This window comes from Notechis scutatus, chromosome 11 (genome assembly GCF_049901735.1).
Source record: "Notechis scutatus isolate UNSWTSFEM ecotype Mainland chromosome 11, rNotScu1.2, whole genome shotgun sequence".
In the NCBI taxonomy this organism is placed as follows: Eukaryota; Metazoa; Chordata; class Lepidosauria; order Squamata; family Elapidae; genus Notechis; species Notechis scutatus.
Genome location: NC_142019.1, coordinates 11,346,691 through 11,369,733, shown reverse-complemented (window position 1 = coordinate 11,369,733; position 23,043 = coordinate 11,346,691). Strand labels below are relative to the sequence as shown.

The following is a 23,043-nucleotide window of genomic DNA, read 5'->3' as shown; positions in this document are numbered from 1 at the left end:
TTCCCCTACCAATTCTCCAGAACTGGTCAGAACCTGCTGAATACCACCTCTGGTAGAGACTAAGCTAGAAGGAATGAGACTGGCCACAAGTCAAGAGTGGTTAGTTGGTCTCCCTCTTGACTCCTCCTGACATGAAATCCTATACTCAAAATAGTCCTTAAACCATTAGGTGCTTTTGAGTTGGTTTTGACTCCTAATAACTGCATGGAGAAATTCTCACTCTGTCTTAAATGTATAAGACCTTAACAAGGTTCTCTTTAATTCCAGCCTCCCATCTTTTTACTCTCTTCCCCTTCCCTTAACTTTGCAAACAGGTTTAGTGCAGCTCTACTGACGAAGTGCTTGGCTCCTGTTTGTAGTGTTGGGAATGAGGATTAACAGAAACGTACCACTCGGGCTATGCTGATTTTAACACTGAGAAAGGAATAGAGAAAGCACACTCCAAAAAGCAATTGTACCCCTGCCAAATAGAACCAAACTAAAGGATCATTTGCAGTCATTTTCAAACAGTCTCCTGAAAGTAACTCTCCCATGAAGGTGTTCTTGCCAAGCAACAGATGCATGTCTGACATAGAATATATGAAGTGCTCCAAAGGAGCAATTATACGTGAGCTTCAAATTGGTGTTTGTGAGCATGCATGCACATGGATGCATGCTTACGAAAAATAGAGGGCATAGCCTCTCCTGGTTTTTTTTTTATTTTAAGCAATGCTATTGCAGTTAGTAAAGATTCCAGATTTTATTCCTTTGAATTATTAACATTTCCAGTCCCCAGAGAGTTTCAGATAACTCTTTGTTCTATTGTGTTTTTTTTAAATAGCCAACATTTCGAATGGCTGCTGAACAGGGGAGAAAAAATAAACAAACCTCTTGTAAAATTGAACAATTTGTTTTCAGCTAGCCCTTCCAAATATTGACCTCACTACTTCACAACCAGAAACCTGGGGTCTTGTGCTTTTTTACCAGCTACAAAATGGATTATTTTACGCAAATTAAACATATGTTCTTAAATTCAGCCCCTCTTGCATGCCTAATACTAGATCACTAGATGGAGATAGAGATCTGTGGATCCCGGGAACTGCAAGGGAGGGTTCTGATTTGTTTGGATATTGGCTGAGTTGTAAGCCTAGATTAAGTCTTATGTTAACTATATTTCAGTTTTCCAGGACTTTATCCCAGCCTAGAGAAGAGTTTTAAAGGCATATGAGAGTGAAGTCATAAGAACAGAAGCCTAGAGAAGGTGTTAATTTTGTTCCCTGTTGTTGTTTTGTTTTGAATTCATTGAATTAGAATTTTACAGTACAAAGAAAGTATCAAAAGGAAAAGGGGAAAAAAAAAGGAAAGGTGGAAAAAAAGAAAGGAAAACAGAATTTTGATTCCCATAACTCTTTCTTTTAAGTAACTGCCAACTTATTCTTTCCTGTCTTTCTTTAACCCTTTCTAATCCTAAATCCACAATTCATCAGTTCAGTTTTTTCTTCATTCAGAAAAAGTCCATGTATATCTTCTGGTCTTTTAAACCCCATCATTAGACCTTCTTCAATTATTTGAAATAAATGTCTCTGCCATATATTCAGTCACAGTCCAGTGTTATGTACCTGGTGGTGATATGACCTCCTTAAATGTATTATTTTACTTTTTAAAATTTATTTAATTTAATTTTTTATTTATTTTATTTTTTGGATTAATATGCTGCTTCTCCTCCAATATCTTGAGGCAGATTACATGGAGAATTCCCTTCATTGTATCCCCACAATAACCATCTCTTATGAATTAATTTGGGCTTGAGAATTGCTCAGCCAGTGAAGGTTGAGGACAGACTTAAGTTATCCCAGTCCTAACCGCTTCACTTCCTAGCTCACATATAAGCTCCCAGAGAAAGCATGATGGAGAGAGAAAAACTTAGGTATCTCAGCACACTTCATCTACCTTCTGAGTAAAAGCCCAGTCAAAATGCTGAGTATGTTTGGAGCAGTAGTGGTATTCTACCGGTTTGGCCCGGTTCTGCAGAGCCAGTAGCAGCGATGAGCAACAGAGACCAAACTGGTTCTCTCCACCGCTCTGCTGTTGGGCCCACCCACCCACCTGGGTTCCCATAGTCACCTTTATCCTCTGAATTTGAAGCGCAGCTGCTTTGTGTGGCACAGAAGAGTGCCACGCGGCAGCTGCTGAAGTGACCGGGATTGTGCAGGCTTGCAGGAGGCGAGTTAGAATGCTTCTGCGCCTGCGCAAATGCCTCTGCGCCTGCGCAAAGTATGCATTCGGCATGCATGTGCACACAAAGTGTGTGCACGTGTGCAAAACGCGCCCACCAAGTCATGCCCACTGAACCGGTAGTAAAAATATTTGAATCCCACCACTGGTTTGGAGGAGTCATTGCAAGCTGGCACTTGAAGATGCTCATGGACTACCTGTCAAATTTAAGATTCCTGCCTGCCACCAGAACGGGTCCAAGAGGGACCGAGTCCTTTGTAGATAGTCTATTTAAATCTTGAACTGACAACAGTCCACAGAGATTCAGTGGCCACGTGGATGATGGAACTGAATGGGCTTGACAAGAACCGTTCTCTTCCAAGTAAAAATAAAAAATACATCTTTGTTTAAATGGTTAAAGCTTCACTTTTTGAACGATGCACTGAAAACCGGCAATAAGTGTAACAAAAATGATATCAGGGGAATTGGTACAAAGAGATTTCTCAGTGAATCTAGGTTAACTGCTAAATGTAATGAGTAACATTGTGCACATAAGTTATAGTTTTGTGGCTTCAAATCAACTTTGACTCCTGGCAAGTGCCAGGACAAGTTCCTGAGGTTGTTTTTGGCAGTGTTCTCAGAAAATTTTCAGAAAGTTTTTCATTTTCTTCTACCTTGGGATGAGAATGAGTGACTTGCCCCCAAAACAAGCAGCTGTCTTTATGCCTAAAGCAGGATTAGAACTCCTGGTCTCCCAGTATAGCACTGTATAGTAAGGTCTTATGCAAATACATACATTTATTCTACAAATCCATACGATGATTACATTCTTTTTCACATAAAAACAACTTGATAAAAATTGCTTTTTAAATAATGTCACAGGAGTAGAGAACATTGTGGTGTTCACAAGCCTATTTAATGGAAATATAGCTGTGTGTGTGTGTGTGTGTGTCCTATCTCTCACTCTGCAAGTGTTACTTCAATAATGTGCAATCTGCATGGCCTCCATTACAATCCCAGCTCTAAGAAAAGTCAACAGGATGAATCCTGTGTTGGATTTTCAGCAGTGATGCTGGTGTTTTGACACCCCCCCTACTTAGATACCAAGTGAGTTTTGAACAATTATTAAGAAGATTATTTTTTCTTCTGGAGAGCTCCAGCCAGTACTCAATAAATAGGGTTGAGCATAACTTGCTCCACTTTCAGTCCCTGCTCAGATGACTGCAGAAGGAACCTTAGATTGGGAAGGCTGCCATTGTCATATTTCGCTCAGGTAACATAAAATGGTGTGAAAAGGTCATAGCTTCATTTAATTCACCACTAGTAGGGCTCATCCCAAGATATGAGTTTCTCGAACCCTTTCTCCTCAGAAATCACATCTTGGGAAACCTACCTCCACCTCTGCAAAGTAATTTACAGAAAATTATATGATGCACCTATCCCAGACCATATTTTCAAAACATATAGAAGAAAGTCAGCACTCAACACAAAATACTTAAGAGGAACTTAAATTGCTTCCTGCTTCAGAATAAATTCAGACTTTGAAATAGATATTATGGCAATGGTGCATGATGGATATTTCTGCTGCTTTGACTCCAATTTAGCATTGTCTGCATTTACAAGATTGACTTTGGTGTTAGGAAGTAACAAAAGCATGGCAAGTGTAGGCAGAAGCAGGTATGGGATGCTACCATCTGTTGTCTTCTGTTCTCAGTTCCAGTGCTTTGTCTCACCTAATATCAGGCTGAGAACTACCATTGCTGAGTCTAAATGGATGGAGACATCAACTTGAGAAAAAAGGAGGATATGGATGGAATCCATCCAGACTCCTATTACAAAATTCTACTTGAGATAATATGATAGACATGGTATCTCTGAAGAGGGTTTGACTCTGTCTGAAATAAAGACACTAGTGGCAAGCTGATTTTCCCTGTTTTGTTCATTATGCTCCTGGCTATTGTTGACCTACTTAATGATGCCAGTCTTAAGTAGGCAGCAGCACTCCACAATGAAATGAAGTGTATTCCCATGCATACCAACAGACTATCCGTTGAAATATGTAATGATAACTGACTGTTGAATATGAATATAAAAATCTGGTTATTGGCTGTTGAATAGCAGTGTAAGTATTGTTGCCAATCCGAGTTCTTAAATTAGGAGGCCAGGCCCAAACTTGGAGATGATCAGGTACTTAAAAGGTAAAGGTTCCCCTCGCACATACATGCTAGTCATTTCTGGCTCTACGCTCATCTCCATTACAAAGCCAAAGAGCCAGTGCTGTCCAAAGACGTCTCAATGGTCATGTGGCTGGCATGACTAAATGCCAAAGGCACATGGAACGCTGTGACCTTCCCAACAAAGTGGTCCCTATTTTTCTACTTGCACTTTTACATGCTTTCAAACTGCTAGGTTGGCAGAAGCTGGGACAAGTAATGGGAGTTCACTCCATTACGTGGCACTAGGGATTCGGACCGCTGAACTGCCGACCTTTCTGATTGACAAGCTCAGCGTCTTAGCCACTGACCCATCGCATTCCTTTTGATCAGGTACTTAAAATGTCCCTATTAGTAAGAACTCTCCTTGTGACCTTGTGATTTTCTACACTTGCTCATTCTGTTTCATTCCACTGTGATCTAAACAACAGATTCTAAATGATAAAAGGCCATCTCATAACAAGGGCTTGCTCAGGAGTCAAAACTTTGGTGGAACCTCTTTGAGGGTGCCAGGGGAGACTTAGGTGGTGCTTTGAATACTTGGCTTTAAAAGCTTCTCTTTAAGAGTCCTGATGATTTCCAGAGTAATAACCATTTGCTCATTCCCTGTTTATTAGTCTTGCCCACCTAGTTGCCTTGATATGTCTTGTTTCTAATTCTTAACCTTTCTCTCTATTGGTGGTGTTCATACAGTGCAAATGTGCCATGATATGTGGCTGACAGCTGCTTCAGAATATTGTAAATTAGAATCAGAATAGAGCTGGAAGGGACCTTGGAGGTCTTCTAGTCCAGGCCCTGCTTGAGCAGGAGATCCCTATACCATTTCAGACAAATAACTGTCCAGTCTCTTCTTAAAAACATCCAGTGATAAAGCACCTTCAACTTCTGGAGGCAAGGTGTTCCACTGGTTAATTGTCCTCAATGTAGGGAAGTTTCTCCTTAATGCCAGGTTGCTTTTCTCCTTGATTAGTTTCCATTTCTTGTTTCTTGTCTTGCCCTCTGGTGCTTTGGAAAATAAATTGACCCCCTCCTCTTTGTGTCAGTCTCTCAAATACTGGACAGATAAGATTGAAGGAGAAACTTTCTGACAGTGAGAACAATCAACCAATGGAACAGAAGTTGCCCTCGGAAGTTGTGGGAGCGCCATCACTTGAGACCTTCAAGAAGAGATTGGACTGCCATTTGTCAGAAATGGTGTAGGGTCTCCTGCTTGGGTGGGGGTTGGACTAGATGACCTATAAGGTCCCTTCCAACTCTGATTATCTCTATCTGTATCTGTATCTGAAACTTCCTGTACAAGTATAGGCTCAGTGTTACATCACCCATTGCTTTATTGTTCTAGTAACTGTGTCTTAACATGAAATCATCAATTCTCTTGGGTCACACGCTTAACAGTGAGTAAAGGCATCATGTCCCAATGTCTGGAGCTCTTCTCTTTATGGCCTGGTCTTTTCAGATCCTTTCTCTTTCAAAAGATTAGTCCGTTCATACCATGCTAGCACAAAAGGAGGTTGCCAGGCAACACAGCTCATGAAACAACCCCACTAGGATATGAAAATGGAGAACAAGGCAGTTCATGGGCAAAAAGCAATTTAACTTTTGTAATGCTCTTATTTACTATGTGCAACACTAGCAAAGGTTTTGGTGTGTATTATAGAGGCAGATATATAGTGTAAGAATGAAACAAGGAGGGTGTTGGTTTTTTTTTTTTCCTGGTACAAACTATGTCTGTACATAGATGCTTTGAAGCAAGATTAGGAAGGAGAGAGAAAGCATGGATGAAAACTGTCAGGGGAAGAAATAAGAAGCCCTTGAAAATTTGTGATGAAAGGAATATTGAATTTAAAAATACACTCAGCAGGTTGCAGCTTCTGGTCAATCTTGCCTGGTCTTGGAAGCTAAGCACAGTTGGATGTGTTTAATATTCTACAAGAAATTCTGGACTTCTAGGGTAGATTGGGAAGTTGAAGTAGCATCCTAGATGATAGGAAGCTAAGCAGGGTTGGATGTGTTTAATATTCTACAAGAAATTCCAGATCTGGATGTGTCCATGAAATCACAAGGTTGACATCAAGGTTGACATTTGTCTAGACCCTCTTTCATGGATAACTCAATGAAAACTTCTTTGGTGGCAGTTTTGTAGGACCAGAACTCACAATCTCCTGATTTCTACCTTGATGTTAACTAGGTCAACCTAGTTCTCCAGGGTTCATCTCAAACAGCGCCATTTCCGGTGGTGGTGGCCAAATGCCACTGGACTCATTCAGGTAAGGCCTGAATAAGACAGACACATTCCATGCATGATGGACTACCTCCTTCTCTTCTGAATCTTGAGGGCAACAGTGATTCGTAACATTTTTTAAAATTACCACTTTAAAAAAATGAAAACCACATAAGCGAGCGATAGCCATTTTCCAAGTGGCAATAAAGTATCTCACTTCATTTCTTGAAAAATAATCTCTCATTTCTTCACCCACGAATTCCTAAAGGGCAGCATTTCACCATTTTGAAAAAATTATCATTTACTTTATTTAATCTTGGGTGATGATCTAGAGCAGTGATGGCTAACCTTTTCAGCTTGGTGTGTCGAAAATCGGGAAAAAGTGTAGCCTTCCTCGGGTCGTGTGTCACTTCAAGAAATATCAATAATTTGGTTTATGACGGACTGGGCTGGGGTGATCACACAGGGCTGTGAAACTCGTCTCCCTGGTCTCAGGGCTGCAGGTGCAGGATGTGGGGATCGGAAGGCCACCTTACAGGGATGTGAACCTCATGGATCTCCTTTCCTCCTGTAGCGTTCCTGAGGTAATGAAACTGACAAACCTCAGTTTATGGCAGTTAAAACTGGTTCTCTGCTGCAAAGATCTTGCGGCAGCGGTGACACCACGCCTCCATGCAACAAGCAGGGAGCAGGGATTGGAGCAGAGCACAGGCAGCCTCTAAATGTGCAGGTTTTCCCCACACCAACAGGCGTGTCAGTCAAAGTGCCTCGGTGTGTCACAAGTGACACGCGTGTCATAGGTTAGCCATCACTGATCTAGAGTTTCCCATCTCTCTTACTTTCAGAAACACTCCTAAAAAGTCTCTTTTCCCATTTGCAGAGCAAAATACAGATGTGGCTTGTGGACATTGATCTGGCTCCCTTCTATTTTTTCCCTCCCATTATTTAATTTACCAAGTTTTCCAGTTCAGAAATTCTTGACTTTCCTTCTGTGATCTTGAATTGTCCCGATCAAAGTAGTACCTCAGTAAGGAATTTCAAATTCTACATTAAATAATTTTAAAGTGTAAATCCTGCCTATGAGGAAAAGAAGATAGCCTCTTCATATAGAAGAGCATTCAAAACAGTGTTTGCTGCTTATCTTCCAAACAAAAATGCTAGGGCTACCACTTCAGACATTATTAATCCTATTCTACTGCATATAAGAGGAAATAGCATAATTCGGGTGTAAAAAGTAGTTTCCTGAAATTTACAGTTTAACTTAGCATTTGTAGTAAAAAAAAACAAAAAAACAAGCAGGATTGGAAATGCCTTTGTCATACAGATTCCAGAGAACCTTGGCTAATCTGAATATATGTTTATTATGTGTCTGAATATATTAGCTGCCCAACTCCCGTGGGCTTATTATGGGTGCTGTCCTGCTGGGATCAATCCTGTCCATGTTAGATTTTATTTCCTTCTCTTTTGAATCAGGGAAAAGCCAAAAACTGTAATGCCCACCCTTCTCCCCCTCCCTTGCCTTTCCCCCCCTAACTGGCATCTGTTAGCATTGCTGCATTCCATTTGAGTATGTCAGAATGCAGTGCAGTGTAACAAGACATGATATGTTGGATGAGGGTTTATGTAGCAGAAAAAATGGTTCCTCTGCTCCCCCCTTTTCATTATTTACGTTCCCTGAGAAGGTTATGTGCCACATGAGGTTTCTGTAGAGATAAATGGCCAACCTGAGCTCCCTGGCAACTTCCCCAGAATCCAATAAGAGCTCTGCGTGACACAGCCACCAAATAATTTTAAAGAGTTGATCTTCGTGGAGATCCTTGAAGGATCTCTACCCGTTGTCAAACCTTGTATAGGATATTACACCTTTTGAAGGACCAGACAGGTGTTTGATCCATTTAGGATGCTACTTTTGGGGGGGGGGCTGGAAAAAGCAAGTCATGGTAGCATGATAACATGATAGCAGCCTTGCGATACTTGAAGGGCTGCCACAAAGAAGGGGCCAACTTATTTACCAAAGCACCTGTAAGCAGGACAAGAAACAATGGTTGGAAACCAACCCAGGAGAAAAGCAGCCTAAGAACCAAGAAGTAAATTCCTAACAGTGAGAACAATGAACCAGTGGGTCAACTCATAAAACATTCCTATACCTGTTTTAGTCGTTACCATAAAAAAAGGGAGGAGGAAGGAAATCTGGAAGAGCAGTGCAGCAGTTTGAAAGCGAAAGTACATTCCAAGTCTTATCTTTAAAAGATTGTAACTAAAATACCAGAGCTTTTGCCCACGAATATATTTAATTGGAGAAAGTGAATGATGACACCCAGCCTGTGAACAGGCTCAATTGGAGAATCTCGTTTATGAGACACCCAGGGGGGAGGGGGGAAACAGGGTCATAGATGACTGTGAATTATGTAGGCCAGAGTTGGCTTCATACAGGGCAGTGCCAGTATGTCACCTCTAATAAATCCTTTGAAGTTTTTTGAAGTTTGGCTCTAGAATCATGATTTAAGTAGAGCGATTGCTGGAATCCTGAGACAAGTCATGGTAGCATGATAACGTGATAGCAGCCTTCCAATACTTGAAGGGCTGCCATAAAGAAGAAGGGGCCAACTTATTTAGCAAAGCACCTGTAATCAGGACAAGAAGTAATGGGTGGAAACTAATCAAGGAGAGAAGCAACCTAAGAACTAAGAAGTAAATTCCTACAGTGAGAACAATTAACCAATGGGACAAATTGCCTTCAGAAATTGTGGGTGCCCCAACATTGGTGGCTTTTAAGAAGAGACTGGACAACTGTCAATCAGAAATAGTATAGGTCTCCTGTGACCAGATGACATCCAAGTTCCCTTCCAACTCTGTTAAGTTTATATTCTGAGTGCATATTGGGGGTCCTGTTGGAATATGGCTGCATTGATTAGGTTTGCCTGTTTGTTGAACATCTGCCTTGTGGGGTGTGAGTGTGTGTGTGTCACTGAACATCCCATTTGTCAAAAAGTGATCAGGTGAGCTTTCTCCCTCCTCTCTTCTTGAACTCTTTCAGGGCTCTTTATCACCCCAGCTTATCTGTGCTGTTGGGCATCTTTTCCAACAAAGCCCTGGGCTTTAATCACCCATCACTACAATTAACTGTGTTTCCAGGAGTCATCAAGAGCTCTGAGCAATTCATGTAAATAAAGATGTGCTGAGAATCTTGCAAATGCCAAGGGAGGAGCTGACAAACACTTTAGACAGCTGTAAATCAGGGGCACCATACTTAAGCAATATTGATCAACAGGATAATCATGCACAATTGAAGCCTATGGATGTTGCACATGATGCAATGATACACACATCAGTATGATAGGGGTGCTGTATAATAGCAGTGTATATATTTATTCCAATCCTCCCTTCTATCAAAAACCAGAAAATACTAAGGATTTGGAAAGGGAAATAAAACAGCAACATACTCAGCATTTTTCTTTTTTGATGAGAGAGATGTTGCATCCTTTCCAAAAGATCAGTTCCAGCAAATTAATTACAGTACAGGGGCAGGGAAAAAGTGACTTGCAACATGGGATTCTTGGAATGAGAAGAAGCTGATTTCACTTAGCCTATGGATAGGATAATGTTTGAATTTACTCCAGCTGAACAGAGCTTGTGACCCTATGGGAGACTTCCCACATCCATTCCATTTGTCTCCTCTATTCTTTCACTTCTGCAAAACACAGGCTCAGATGTTGCAGTATTATTGGCAAAATTATTGGTGGATTGCTAGCACTCATCTCTTAAATCAGAAATGAAGACGATAATCTGTTGCTATGCTTTACCGAATAGTGACAATAGATCAGAATGGTTAACAACTATAGTCATTGGTTATTAGAGAGAATGAGAACAAAAGAAAGGCAATGTGTTCTATCTGGCCTTGTGCTATTTATAGCCGTTGTCCATTAGGGTTCTCATGAGTGCAATTCCTAGCCATGAGTGTGTAGCCTTATAAGTTTCATTCAAGCAATAAGAACAGAGACCGACCCTAAATCATGATGGTAGGAGAAACAAAGCAAAGCAAAGCCCCCCCCACCAAAAAAAAAAAAAAAAAAAAAACAGGAAGGGAGGAGAAAATAGGGGAGTCAGCAGTCAGTGGCATTGGAACTAGGAAGTAGGAAATAGGCATCTCAATTCCTTTTAGATAGGAGGGTCTAATTATTATACTAATATTATTGATATGAATAGTTAGAACTTCAAGCTTACTTGCTAAGAGTCATTATGATTGCATTGCACTTGTGTCAGGAGCACTGGGTTGAAAGGATTAGTTGGTAACATCACCGTTGCCCAGGGAACATCCATTTGGGGGGTGGTCCTTTCATATCCCATGAACCATGGTGGTGCAGTTGTTAGAATGCAATACTGCAGGCTACTTCTGCTACTTGCTGGCTGCCTGCAATTTAGCAGTTTGAATTTCACCAGGCTCAAGGTTGACTCAGCCTTCCATCCTTCTGAGGTCGGTAAAATGGGGACCCAGACTGTTGGGGGCAACAGGCTGATTCTAAACCCTTAGAGAGGGCTGTAAAGCAGCATATAAGTGCTGTTGCTATTGCTACTATATCACACACCCACTATAGTAGACAGATTATGTCTCTGCTTGGACCATAGGTCAACCAAGTGGTGCTTTTGAGCAACACCATTGGAAAAGATCTACTCAACAGGGGGAAATTGATTTAAGATAATGCTTAGTAAATACTACTTGAAAGAAGGGGTACCTACAAAATAAAAATGGGGCCATGGTCAACCAATCTAGAATAATGGTGTTTAGTCATAGATAAATAGGTAGGTTCTGATGTAATGTTGGGGAGAAAAACTTTCTAAGTTAACATCAGTTGGATAGTGGAAACCATTTGCTAAAAGAGGTGCTGGGGTCTTCTTTGCTGGTCCAAATCTATCTTTAATTTGGTTCACTACATTATCACTAAAGGGTCAGCAAAGGTTAAATGAATCCGGCCAAACATAGAGTTCTAATTTCAGTTTCTTCAGTCAGAATTGAAGAAGCTTCTTGTATAGAAGCTTCAACATTTTTTACTACTGGTTCTGTGGGCATGACTTGGTGGGCATGGCAGGGGAAGGTTACTGCAAAATCCCATTCCCTAACCTGCTTTCCAGCTCCGCTCTCCTGTGCAGGGCAACAAAATAAGATCCAGACAATCAGCTGGGACGTGGGAGGCAAAGAAGAGATGGGGGCAGGGCCAGTCAGAGGTGGTATTAGCTGGTTCTCCGAACTACTCAAAATTTCTGCTACCAGTTCTCCAGAACTGGTCAGAACCTGCTGAATACCACCTCTGGTCTTGTATGAGAAATGAAATGTTTTGAAGGGGGAACCCCCCCAAGAAATTCCAATTGCCTTTTGGAAAAGCACCTTTGGGTCCCCCTGCAGCAGTCAAACAAGGTTGTCTTCCTTATGAAACCAATTAACGTTTGCCCGACTGGTTTGACCGGTAATAAATTTGCACCAAACAGAAGAACATTAGATCTGTAGTATTGACTCTGACTAGAAGAGATGGCTGCACTAAGGGCTATGAGTGAATGCATATGCCATGATGAGAATTGATTTGCCACTTTCTTATCCATCAGTTTTGAGAAAACACTAGGTTTCCTGTAGAGAGAAGCTTCATTCACCCTAAGATCCATGGTGCAACTGAAGCGTAAACAGGCTTCTTTTCCTAGAAGTGAAAAGTACAGGTAGTCTTTGAGGTATGGCCACAATTGAGCCCCAAATTTATGTTACTATGTGAAACATTTTTAAGCGTGTTTGCCCCGTTTTAAGACTTTTCTTGCCGCAGCTGTTAAGTGAATCATTGCCTTTGTTAAGTTAGTAACATGGTTGCTAAGTGGATTCCCCAATGACTTTGCTTGTCAGAAGTTCGCAAAAGTGGATTGCGTGACCCCGGGACATTGCAACCGTCGTAAATATGAATCACTTGCCAAGCACCTGACTTTTTATCACGTAACCCTGGGGATGTTGCAATGGTCGTAAGTGTGAAATATGGTCCTAAGTCACTTTTTTTCAGTGCTGTTGTAACTCCAAATGGTCACTAAATGAACTGTTGTAAGCCAAGAACTACCTGTCATGCCCCTGTTGGAATCTGATTCCGAGGGGGAGGTCGAGTTGACAGGGAGTGGGAGTGTGGCTCCAGTGGCTCTGGAAGAAACTGGGGAAGGGCATAGTCTGGCTGGGCAGAGCAGGGAAGAGGTAGAACAAGGGAGAGGGAGTTCAGAGGAAAACCCATGCCCACCCCCTCTTCCTCCTAGGGCATGCAGGGAGGAACGAAGAAGAGAGCAACGTGGGTTGCATGGCTTATGAGGGAGGAAAGGGCCCAGATTCCCTTCATTAGCTGCAGCTGGGAAAACAGTGTTTAAAAAGGCAAGCTGGAAGCAAACCGTGAGTTATCTTTGTTTGTCGAGGCTTATCTGGGTTCCCGGAGTTTTCCCAACTGTGTGTGTTTTGTTGGCCTTTCAAGTCTGCAATTCCTTATCCTGCCCTGTCCAGTTAATTGCTGCAGCGTGGTTTGTGTGGATTTTTATTTATAGTTTATTTGTACTTTGTTTTCGGACTGAATTTCCTCTACTTAAAGACTGTTCTTGGGAGAGTTTTTTCTCCAGCCGAAGGTAACTGGACACTGGGGGCAAAGTTGGAGGTATTAAAGGGACTTTTCTTACTTATGTGATTGTGTTGCCTTTGTGACACGCCCCTTTGGGTCATCACACTACCTGTATATTTCTTGCTACATCCAAACCTTCCAAGGGAACTAAATGTAGCTTTTCATCCCCGAGAAGTGATCTGGCTAAGCATAAGAAAAGAGAAAAAAAAACAGCTTTGAAAGCAGGCTGGTGCTACCAATTGTATTTTTCCACAGAACGAAAGCAATCTCTCTCAGAGTGTCACCAATCAAATCATATAATTGTCAGAGAGGCTGCCAGCTATGGATCAAGATTGTCAATGCACATCATTTTCAGAAAGAAGATATTTCATTCTCTTCCCTTTATTATTGGCAAACCTTGAAAAGGATTTGGAATCAGAAGTGGCTGTTCATTATCTCAATAAGGGAGAGCCTGGAATTATGTTTGCAGTGTAGTGTAATGATGTTTAAAATGAGACAGTAAATAAAAACTAAGATGTACATAAATGTCCGAGTGAGGGATTGGAGATACTGAAGTCTCACTATTTTTTATGGGTTCTAACAGCCACTTTAGAGAAGTCTTTTAACTAGTTTGCTCTAGTGGTTAAGACACGGGGCTAAAAAAAATGGGAGACCATGAGTTCTAGTCCTGCCTTAGCCATGAAAGTTAGCTAGGTGACTTTGGGTTAATCACCAGAAGACGGTGAGTTCTAATCCTGTCTTAGCAATGAAAGCCAGCAGGGTGACTTTGGATCAATCACCAAATGATGGTGAGTTTCTAGTTCCGTCTTAGCCACGATTGGTTATTTTAACCAATCACCAGGAGACAGTGAGTTCTAGTCCTGTCTTAGCCACGAAAGCCAGCTGGGTGATGGTGCATTCTGGCTCTGCCATAGTCATGAAAGTTAGCTAGGTGACTTTGGGCCAAATACCAGGAGACCTTGAGTTCTAGTTATGTCTCAGCCATGAAAGCTGCTGGATAACTTTGGGCCAAGTCATTCTCTTTCAGCCCAATCCACACACAGTGGATGTTGTGGAAAAATTAGAAGGAACAAGATGTGTTGGATATGTTTTCTTCCAATAATAATAATAATAATAATAATAATAATAATAATAATAATAATAATAATAATAATAATAATAATAATAATAATAATAATAATGTGTGTGTGTGTTCTGTTTACTTAAAGCCCTTCCCTAAACAGTGAAAACTGTCACACAAATATCTAAATTTGGGGGAAGGTGTGAGAATCTTCGGGTAATATAATTTGTGCCATTTCATACCTGACACCCTAGTTTTGACAATGCCCACGGAGGAAAGGAAATAAAAAGAGCACGAAGAAAAACTTTAGCAAAAATGGATTTTCTGCTGTGATGACAATTACCTATTTTTCTCATCATTGTTTTTTATGATGGCTTTATGAGGGCTATTTTGTTTCCATTTCAACTTGCTTCAGAGATTGCATTTCTTGAAAGATGGACCCATTCCTCTAAAATTTGCAGTTACTTTTCTTTTTTTATGGAGTTCAGAGGGGTGGAATAATGATGAACATTTTAAAATGCCATTCTACCCTGTGGGAGGAATTGATATGGTTCATTCTTACCCAAAAGGATGCGTTTCTCAAGTTGATGATGTCTGGATAAGTTAGACCACTAAATTCTCAGTCATGTTAGGGATAGTCATCCTAGCAGTTGGTTGAGCATTGTAAAGCAATGAGTTTGAAGGGTGCCAGGTTGAAGAAGGACCCATTTCTACATGTAAGAAAGACCAAGTCACAATTATTATTTCCAGTACATATAAGAGCAGTCATGAGAAGAGAAAACAAAGGACATATTTGGCATAAGTACAAATAAAAGGCAAAGTGAGAAAGAGCAGAATAACCAGCACCTGGACTGAAGATGCCCTACTTTTTAAGATCACTCCCCAGCCAGTCCAGCTGATATCAAAAAGCAAATATAAAAGCTCTGTAGCAAAGCAGTTGTGTGGTGTGATGGCAGTGGAGCAGTTGGCATTGAAGGGTTCTGGGTGTGAGAATGGTTGTGGGTTTTGCTTACTTTATATAGGAAACTGGAAGTAACTTGAAGTTAAGGAGAACTGTAGCTTACTCCTGATAGTAAGGAGCAGCAGTAGACGTAGGCAGGATTTGATAACAATCTGGGACCACTACTCAAGGGTTCTGCTAGTGTGGGGGATGGTGGAAGGCCAGGGAGGCTGGAGTGGGCCCTCTGGGGTGTTGGAACCCAATGAATTGAGTATTGACCAAAGGACCCTGTGACACAAAGTTAAAAACATCTGGAAAAGCCCTGATATCCTGAGAACAGTTTGGACTGGCTGTCAGAACAGTGAACAATACCAGCAATTGAGGCTTTTGAATGTGCACTACTTGCCAGACTCTTACATAAGCCTTCTGTGCGTTTTTCACATTGCATTTTCAATTTGAATTATTGCTATTTATTTTCTTATTTTTGTTTGTTCAAAATAGCAAGCGTGTACTTAGATATTACTGCTATTAGCATTATACTACATAAGCAGGAGAAAAAAAATTATAAAAAGTATGACAGGGCAAGCCACTTGTATATAAACAAAGAGCAAACCCCACTCCCTTCTGGGACTGATGATGTTATCTAGTAGGGTAATAAAACGTCTGCAAGAAAACAACCAAGCTCAGACAACCCCAAGGGCCCCATCGTTCAACCGCTGCATTGCAAATATTCTCTTCTATGGGCATAAAAAGTGTGTTTTCTTTCTTTAGGTGACCGTCCTTATATCGTACTCACGGCACGGGTTCACCCTGGTGAGAGCAATTCCAGCTGGGTTATGAAGGGGACTCTGGAGTTCCTCCTCAGTAACGATCGACTAGCTGATCTTCTGCGCCAATGCTTCATCTTCAAGATTATTCCCATGCTGAATCCAGATGGAGTCATCAATGGCCAGTGAGTTATTTTATTTAAATATTTATCATAGTGTTGTGTCATGGTAATGACTTAGGGAACCTGGTGGCTCATGTGTTTAAGATGCTGGATTGGAGGTTAGCAATACCACATCTGAGATCTGAGTGCTGCTGTGGGACAGGGGCAGGGGTGCGATTCAACCGGTGAGCGTATGTTTTGTGCCTGCATGCAGCGTTTCAAAAGCACTGCTTTTTCAGCTCTAAAACTTATCTTCTGGTACAGTCCTGGTGAGTAAATCAGATGAGGCATTGCAATCCGCTGTGCTGCGCCAATCAGTTGAGCTGAAAACACTGGACATAAAGGACAGAATAGGGCAGGGGTGAGTGGGCAAGGCCAAACCGTCGCTGTAATTACTGGTTCGCCCAAACTGGGCTGAGCCGGTAGAATCCCACCCCTGGGCAGGGTGAACTCCTGCCCTTTGCTCCAGCTTCTGCCAGGGATATGAAAGGACCAGAAATGGGCTGCACTTACGTTAACAACCGGTTCGTTGCTTGCCTTGAAAAGGCTGAAATGCAGCTTCAAACATGCAGCTAATCTATTCAGGCAGCTCGGGTGAGTACAGCAGGCATGGTGCGGAACTCAGCTGGGCAGTGTGGGTGGAGGGAATGAGCCAGAAAGTTAGTTATATATGGAAAGGATACTGCAAGGGTGGGTGGGTGGGCCCAGCCAGTGATCACTACTACTAGTTTGCATGAACCGGTCTGACCAGGCAACAGCCCACCACTGGAAAGGACCCCCACCAAGTGGATGTCCCCCAGGCAACGGTGATGTCGCCAACTAATCCTTTCAACCTGGTGCTTCCAACGTGAGTGCAATGCAATCATAACAACTCTTAGCAACATATAGTTTGGTGCGCTGTTGAAATATGAATAATGTTGCTGCTTTAAACTGTGAATTCCAATTTCAACACTCATCAATTGAGCATTTCAGTGGGATCTGTCAAAATGGTAGCTGGCAATACCTTGAGAATCTCACGGGGTTTCTAATCTTGAGATGATATTATCTATCCGGCTAAGAAACCAGGATGTCAGCTATTCGGTTTTAGATGAATGGGGATGTCTTTGAAAGGGATAGTCCACATTCTATGAATGGAAATAAATAAATAATAATAAAAAAGTGTGATGTAGAGAAGGGGAACCAATTCATGCGATCGCAAGTGAGAAGGGATGAGGATGCAATATAACATGTAGAGAGAGAGAGAGAGAGTGCTCAGTGAGAGAGCTGCCTGCTGTTAGTGGGAATGATGTGCAGAGTTGTGCAGGCTGACTGGGCATCACAAATCACTTCTTCTAATAGGAAGCTTGAGAGGTGATTGCCAAGAGGATTGCGTTATAATGAGGCTATTAAGATGTCTCCCCCCCCAACTACAGTCCACAGAGAATTGAGCATGTAAGGCTCTAATGCTGACACCAGTAGGAAATAGGAAATGGAAATCTGTGAATGGGTATATAACAACCTGTTAGGGAACCCAAGAAAAGATTTTATTCCAGACCATTGCTTTCCCTTGGATTTACTCTGGTATATGAATATCACTTAGCTCTTGGTGCTATCCATGCTCACCTCCAAGGAAAGAAGGGTGGGTGACTTGGCATGCTTTTGCCAGACCTCCTTATGAGTGGATATCTGCTTTTCTATCTCTGGAAAACAACAATATCTGCCTATTGACATCATGTCAATTAAAAACCAGAATCCGTGAACACCAGCTGGCAGTCAATCTCCACGATCCCTAATCTCTACCCTCTACTCTTCGGTGTCACACTAACACCAAACAGCACCAATTTGATTGCAGCAATACAAGAATCACAGCCATGATTCTTTCACACATATGAGTTTATCGAAGCCTGGCATTCTACAAGCAATTCCATCAATAGACACGTTGACCTATAATTAGCCTACGAACCCCTCAAAATTCAAATAAACTGCACAGCCAACCAGTGACAGCACTGACCCTTAACCAACCTACACAAGACCCCCAACCAGAACTTCACTTCCCAATAACCCTCACCTGACATGACCTCCCCATCACTAGACCCATCACAAGACCCTCCACTTGACGTGACCCACACCTGACCCATCACAAGACCCATCACAAGTCTCTCACTTGATGTGATCCTCACCTGATGGGACCTCCCCATCATAAGACCTACTGATCACTTGAAGCCCTTATAAGCAGAAGAACACTGACACTCCCTAAAGTCCACTGAAGATATTACCCATCCTGGTAATGAAGTGTTCAGAAACCAACCCACAAGCTCAAAGAACAAACCTCCAGCCTCAATATATGCCTATCCCAAGACCTTGGGAAGGACTTGATGGGTAGATGAAAATGCCAAATCTGGTCTTAACATCTGGCTGATTGCGTGACCAACCATAATGATTTGATGCAATTCAATGGCATTCAAAAATCTGTCCTTTTTACAGAGCCTTATCTTATAGTTGTTGTGTATGGTTCGAATCCAGAATTAGGCACCATTTGAAGGTTCTCGAAGCTTGCATTTATAAAGACTATTCACTGAGTAATCCATTTTATGGTAAATTAATTGCCTACCTTTTAACCAATTAATCAGTTATTTGGCAAATTAACATAAATGTTACAGCAATTCAGTCAGAGTGGCAGTGTGTGTGGATTTAATGTATTTAATGAAGACAGTGCTTTGTATTGACTGATTAACCTGGAAAAATATAATTGTTAGTGGTTTGGTAAATTATCTTAAAATTCATTGCCTGAGTCAGGAAATACTGATTCTTTCTATAATGACCTCCGTGTTAAAGATGGTTATTATAAGGGAAGAAATCTTGAATAATAGCTAATTGAGATAACAATGGTTTTTTTTTTTTTAAAAAAAAAGCTACATTCCTTAAATCAGGCTACTTTATTAAGGCTGCAGCTTTATTTGAGAGAAAGCATCTTTAAAGTCATTGGAATGTACATGTGAATAAATACTCATAAAACAAAAAATCTTTCTGGATTTCACAGGCGAAAAAAGCTTGTACAACATCCACATTCTTTTATCTAGGATCAATGTCAAAAACTTCTCTCTTGATGTGCTATCAAACATTTACTCTGGAACGGTCCTACACTGAATTTAAAGCAAGATAATGATTGAGTTTCCCCCTCCTTTTATTGAAATGTAAGTTAAAAAAGAGATTATGCTCTAATTGGTTATCTGCAATTAAAAGTATTTTTTTAAATAAAACTTTGCATTGTGTAAAATGACGTGCTGTGAGTTGCAGAGTGCCTTTTTCCTGATCAATCTTACACATACTTAAAAAGAAAAGTCCTGCTGAATTCAGGGAGATTTGGTTCTGAAGTCTAACAGGTTGGAAGGACCTAGCCAATTCTGGTTGATTGCAAAATGCTAAATTTAGTAGGGTTAGTAGGGGGATGGAAGACCAATAGAAGAGAATATCTCTAGCTTGGAGTTAAACTGTCGGATCCTTGGTACTCTCTGAACTTGGTTGTTTTCTCGCAGATGTTTCTGTACCCAACTAGGTAATCTCACCAATGATAGGAAGTATAGAGTTTTTGCCCTGTTTATATACAGTAGCTTGCCCTGCCAGTGTTGATGGAGATGTGGTTTTCCTTTGATAGTTCCTTTATTAGGGTATTGTTTTCTTTATGATTGTTGATCTGGTATTAATCCCTGCTTATCTGGGTATTGAGTGCTGAAGAGGATATGTTTGGGTCTTTTTGTCTTCTTAGCTTTTTTTTAATTGTTATTTTGAATGGTATGTAAATGTGGGGGGAAGTCCACCATAAAATCTCAGGGCTTTATTAGTCCTTTAATCACAGGACTAAATCCCCCAAATAATTACATCGCTAGCGACTTAGTTTTCAGTAAATTGATTTAATTCAATAAATTTACATAGCCGTGACATTGATAACAGTAATATGGTGATCAGCTGATTTTTAGTTTTGAATCCTGATCAGGGATGATAATTAATTATTAATTTTAAAAGTATGATTCCCGCTGAAAAAGATTAATGTTACCTCTTTGGTGGAAAATGTCCACCAATGCCTAATGTTTCATTTAGAATACAGTAATGGGTAATGTAGGCTATTATCATTTCCCTCCTAAGATGAATATTAGAAATGGTGTTTGTGGCTCTGGAAAGGTTGGTATGTTAGATGACATTTATTCTTGACAATGTGGTGCTGGCTACCAGCTTGGTTGGTGTCATGCCCCTGGTGGAGACCGACTCTGAGGAAGAGGAGGAACAGCCAACAGGGAGTGGGAGTGTGGTTCCAGAGGTGGTGGAGGAGGCTGGAGAAGGGCAGAGGCTGGCTGAGCAATCAGAGGAGGATCCAGGCCCATCCCCTATCCATCCTAGGTCACGCAGGGAGGAGAGGATCAGGGAAAAGAGAGGTTTACTCAAGAGGAGATTACCATGATCCTCCTCGTGGCTTGCAGCTGGGAGCTATATATAAAAGTTTATAACTGCGCAGTCAGAATTGCTGAAGTCAAAGTTTAGTGTTTACTTTGAAAGAGGTTTATCTTTGCTGGCGTTCTTCCCATGGACTCTCCTTGGTTATTTTCCTGGAGTTTATGATTAGTTGTCTTGGCTTGCTTCGGAACGCTCGTCAATGCGGTTTGTTTTGGTTTTCTTTTTGCCTCATTATTTACTTTTGTGACTTTAAGCTGTGCCCAATTAAACAGTGAAGCCTTACCGGACTTTAATGTATGTTTTGGGTTTGGGGTTATTTTGAGAGACTACGGGTCATCACAGTTGGCTTCAAAAATGGCTGTTAATCATGGGAACTGGTGACTCTGATCCTCCATGGCAGCATCATTGCCTCTAAAGACCTACTACTGGGAGTTTAGTCGACTTCTTTGTGCATTTGTCGGCCATGGTAAACACTAACTGCTATACTAGATGGGGAATTACTTTATGGTCTATTTTTTTTCTCTGTTTTTTTTTTTGAAACAAGAGGAGTTTTTAAGGAAGGATTTGGGATCAGTCTGGACTTTCCAAGCTTTGATGGAGAAGATATGCTGCTGTGGTCATGGCTTATTTTCATGCTCCTCTTGATTTGCTGATTATCATGGTAGTCTTGGAGTTTGTTGGCAGCAAAGAAAGGAAGTGGGGAAAAGAGATTTTTAGCAGTGCTTTCTTCAATTTCACAACCAAGTCCTCTTTGAAGGAACAGGGGAGTGATGGAAGCTTTTGAAACTTTCATATTTCTCTGAAGCATTGATCATACCTTTCTCCTCCATCACACCTTCCATTCTGGGCTGCTGCTTTAATGACAAGAAGGAAATGCATCTCTGGCTTCAGTAGAATTAAATAATGGTTAATACCCTGAGTTGGTTATTAAATCAGTCTTTTTCATGCTTTACAAAGACCCCTGAAAACTGAAGCAAAATTGCCTTCAGGCTGGCTTGGCTCTTAGTGTCATTCATGGATACATCCATGCAATTTCCTTGACATGATACAGAAGTAATTTCTTGATGCTCCCAGGATATTCTCCCCCCTCCCCTTCTAAGTCTATCCAACAGTCTTGTATATACCAGATGGTTCCACAATCAAGTATGAATCATGTCTGACTCTTTTCAGAGAATTTCAGTGCTTTTTTTGCTTTCCTAACTTTTCAGTATCATTGCACGTAATTAAAGTAGTCAGTAACTGAAATATGGAGAAGGGTAGGTGATATTGACTTAACTAACCTTTATTGCTATATCTTTGAAACTTTTGGAAAGACAAGGTTCTTTGAGGGATGAAGAACATTTTCTGTAGGTTTTGTTTCTTTATCTCATGGGATGTGTTCTATAAATGGGATTTGCCACAAAACATTGCAGCATGGGGTGGTCCAATTCATAATCTTTTCAGATAGGTTGTAACCTAGACCTCCGTTAATGATAAAGGTCTTCCAGTTCTTGAGGGGCTGCCATAGAGAAAAGGGGACTAGCTTATTTTCCAAAGCACCAGGGGTTAGGACAAGAAATAATGGGTGGAAGCTTATTCAAAAAAGAGCCAACTTAGAAGTAAATTTCCTGACAGTGAGAACAATTAATCAGTGGAATGGCTAGCATCCTGGAGTTGTGGTTACTCTATCACAAAATTTTCAAACTAGACTGTATTACCAGTTGACCAACATGACATAGAATCTCCTGCTTTGAGCAGGGGAATTGGACTAGAAGACCTCCTAGATGTCCTTTCCAATCCTACAGTTCTATGTTCCATTGTTCTATTTTTCCATATTTTCTGTTCTCCGTAACCTGATCATAATTTTTGTCCACTAAGTTCACTCATCAATGTGCTTTTGAAATATTAAAAGTTGTTCTTCACAATTTTGCAAATTTTTGAATGTTCATCTATCTACTGATAATGACCTCATGTTTCACTCCCATTTTTCTATAAATGGTGCTTAGAATATTGAATTCTCTTTGGTGGTTCATGGGGGGCATCTGTAGATTTTACTGAACACTTTCCCGTTGAATGCCCTTATCCCTCTAGGTTACATTTTTGATGTTATTGTGCTGATGTCATTAAGAGATGACACTCCAATATCTGATAGTCAAGGAGACTTGTCAATGGAATGACATTCCTGGGGCTGAAGGAAGGTGGAAACAATATAAATAAATAGCTTAACACTTCTTGGAAGCCGGGCCAAACAATTGCCGTAAATGTTCTTCCCTGTTGTATATAAATATTTATGAAAAACCCTGAACCATTCCAGCTTACTTCTGTTCCCTATGCATTAGATTATTTCAGATCACACCTCTCTTCAACTAACTGCCTTGAAGATGCTAGTATAAATTAATGTTGTCTCCTTTCTTTTGAAAGCTCATAAAAACGCCAGCTAGGACAATTTTGAACA

The 23,043-nt window shown here is 40.9% G+C and overlaps 1 protein-coding gene across 2 annotated transcripts in view; it reads left to right on the top strand.

Annotated features, from left to right (window-relative positions):
* The window catches only part of AGBL1 (AGBL carboxypeptidase 1), a 449,484-nt gene that overhangs the window by 154,945 nt on the left and 271,496 nt on the right, over window positions 1-23,043 (top strand). For both annotated transcript variants that reach the window (XM_087972790.1, XM_087972789.1), the window contains exon 18: window positions 16,025-16,205. In XM_087972790.1, coding sequence (XP_087828916.1) covers window positions 16,025-16,205 — 181 coding nt within the window. The remainder of the gene's footprint in view (window positions 1-16,024; window positions 16,206-23,043) is intronic.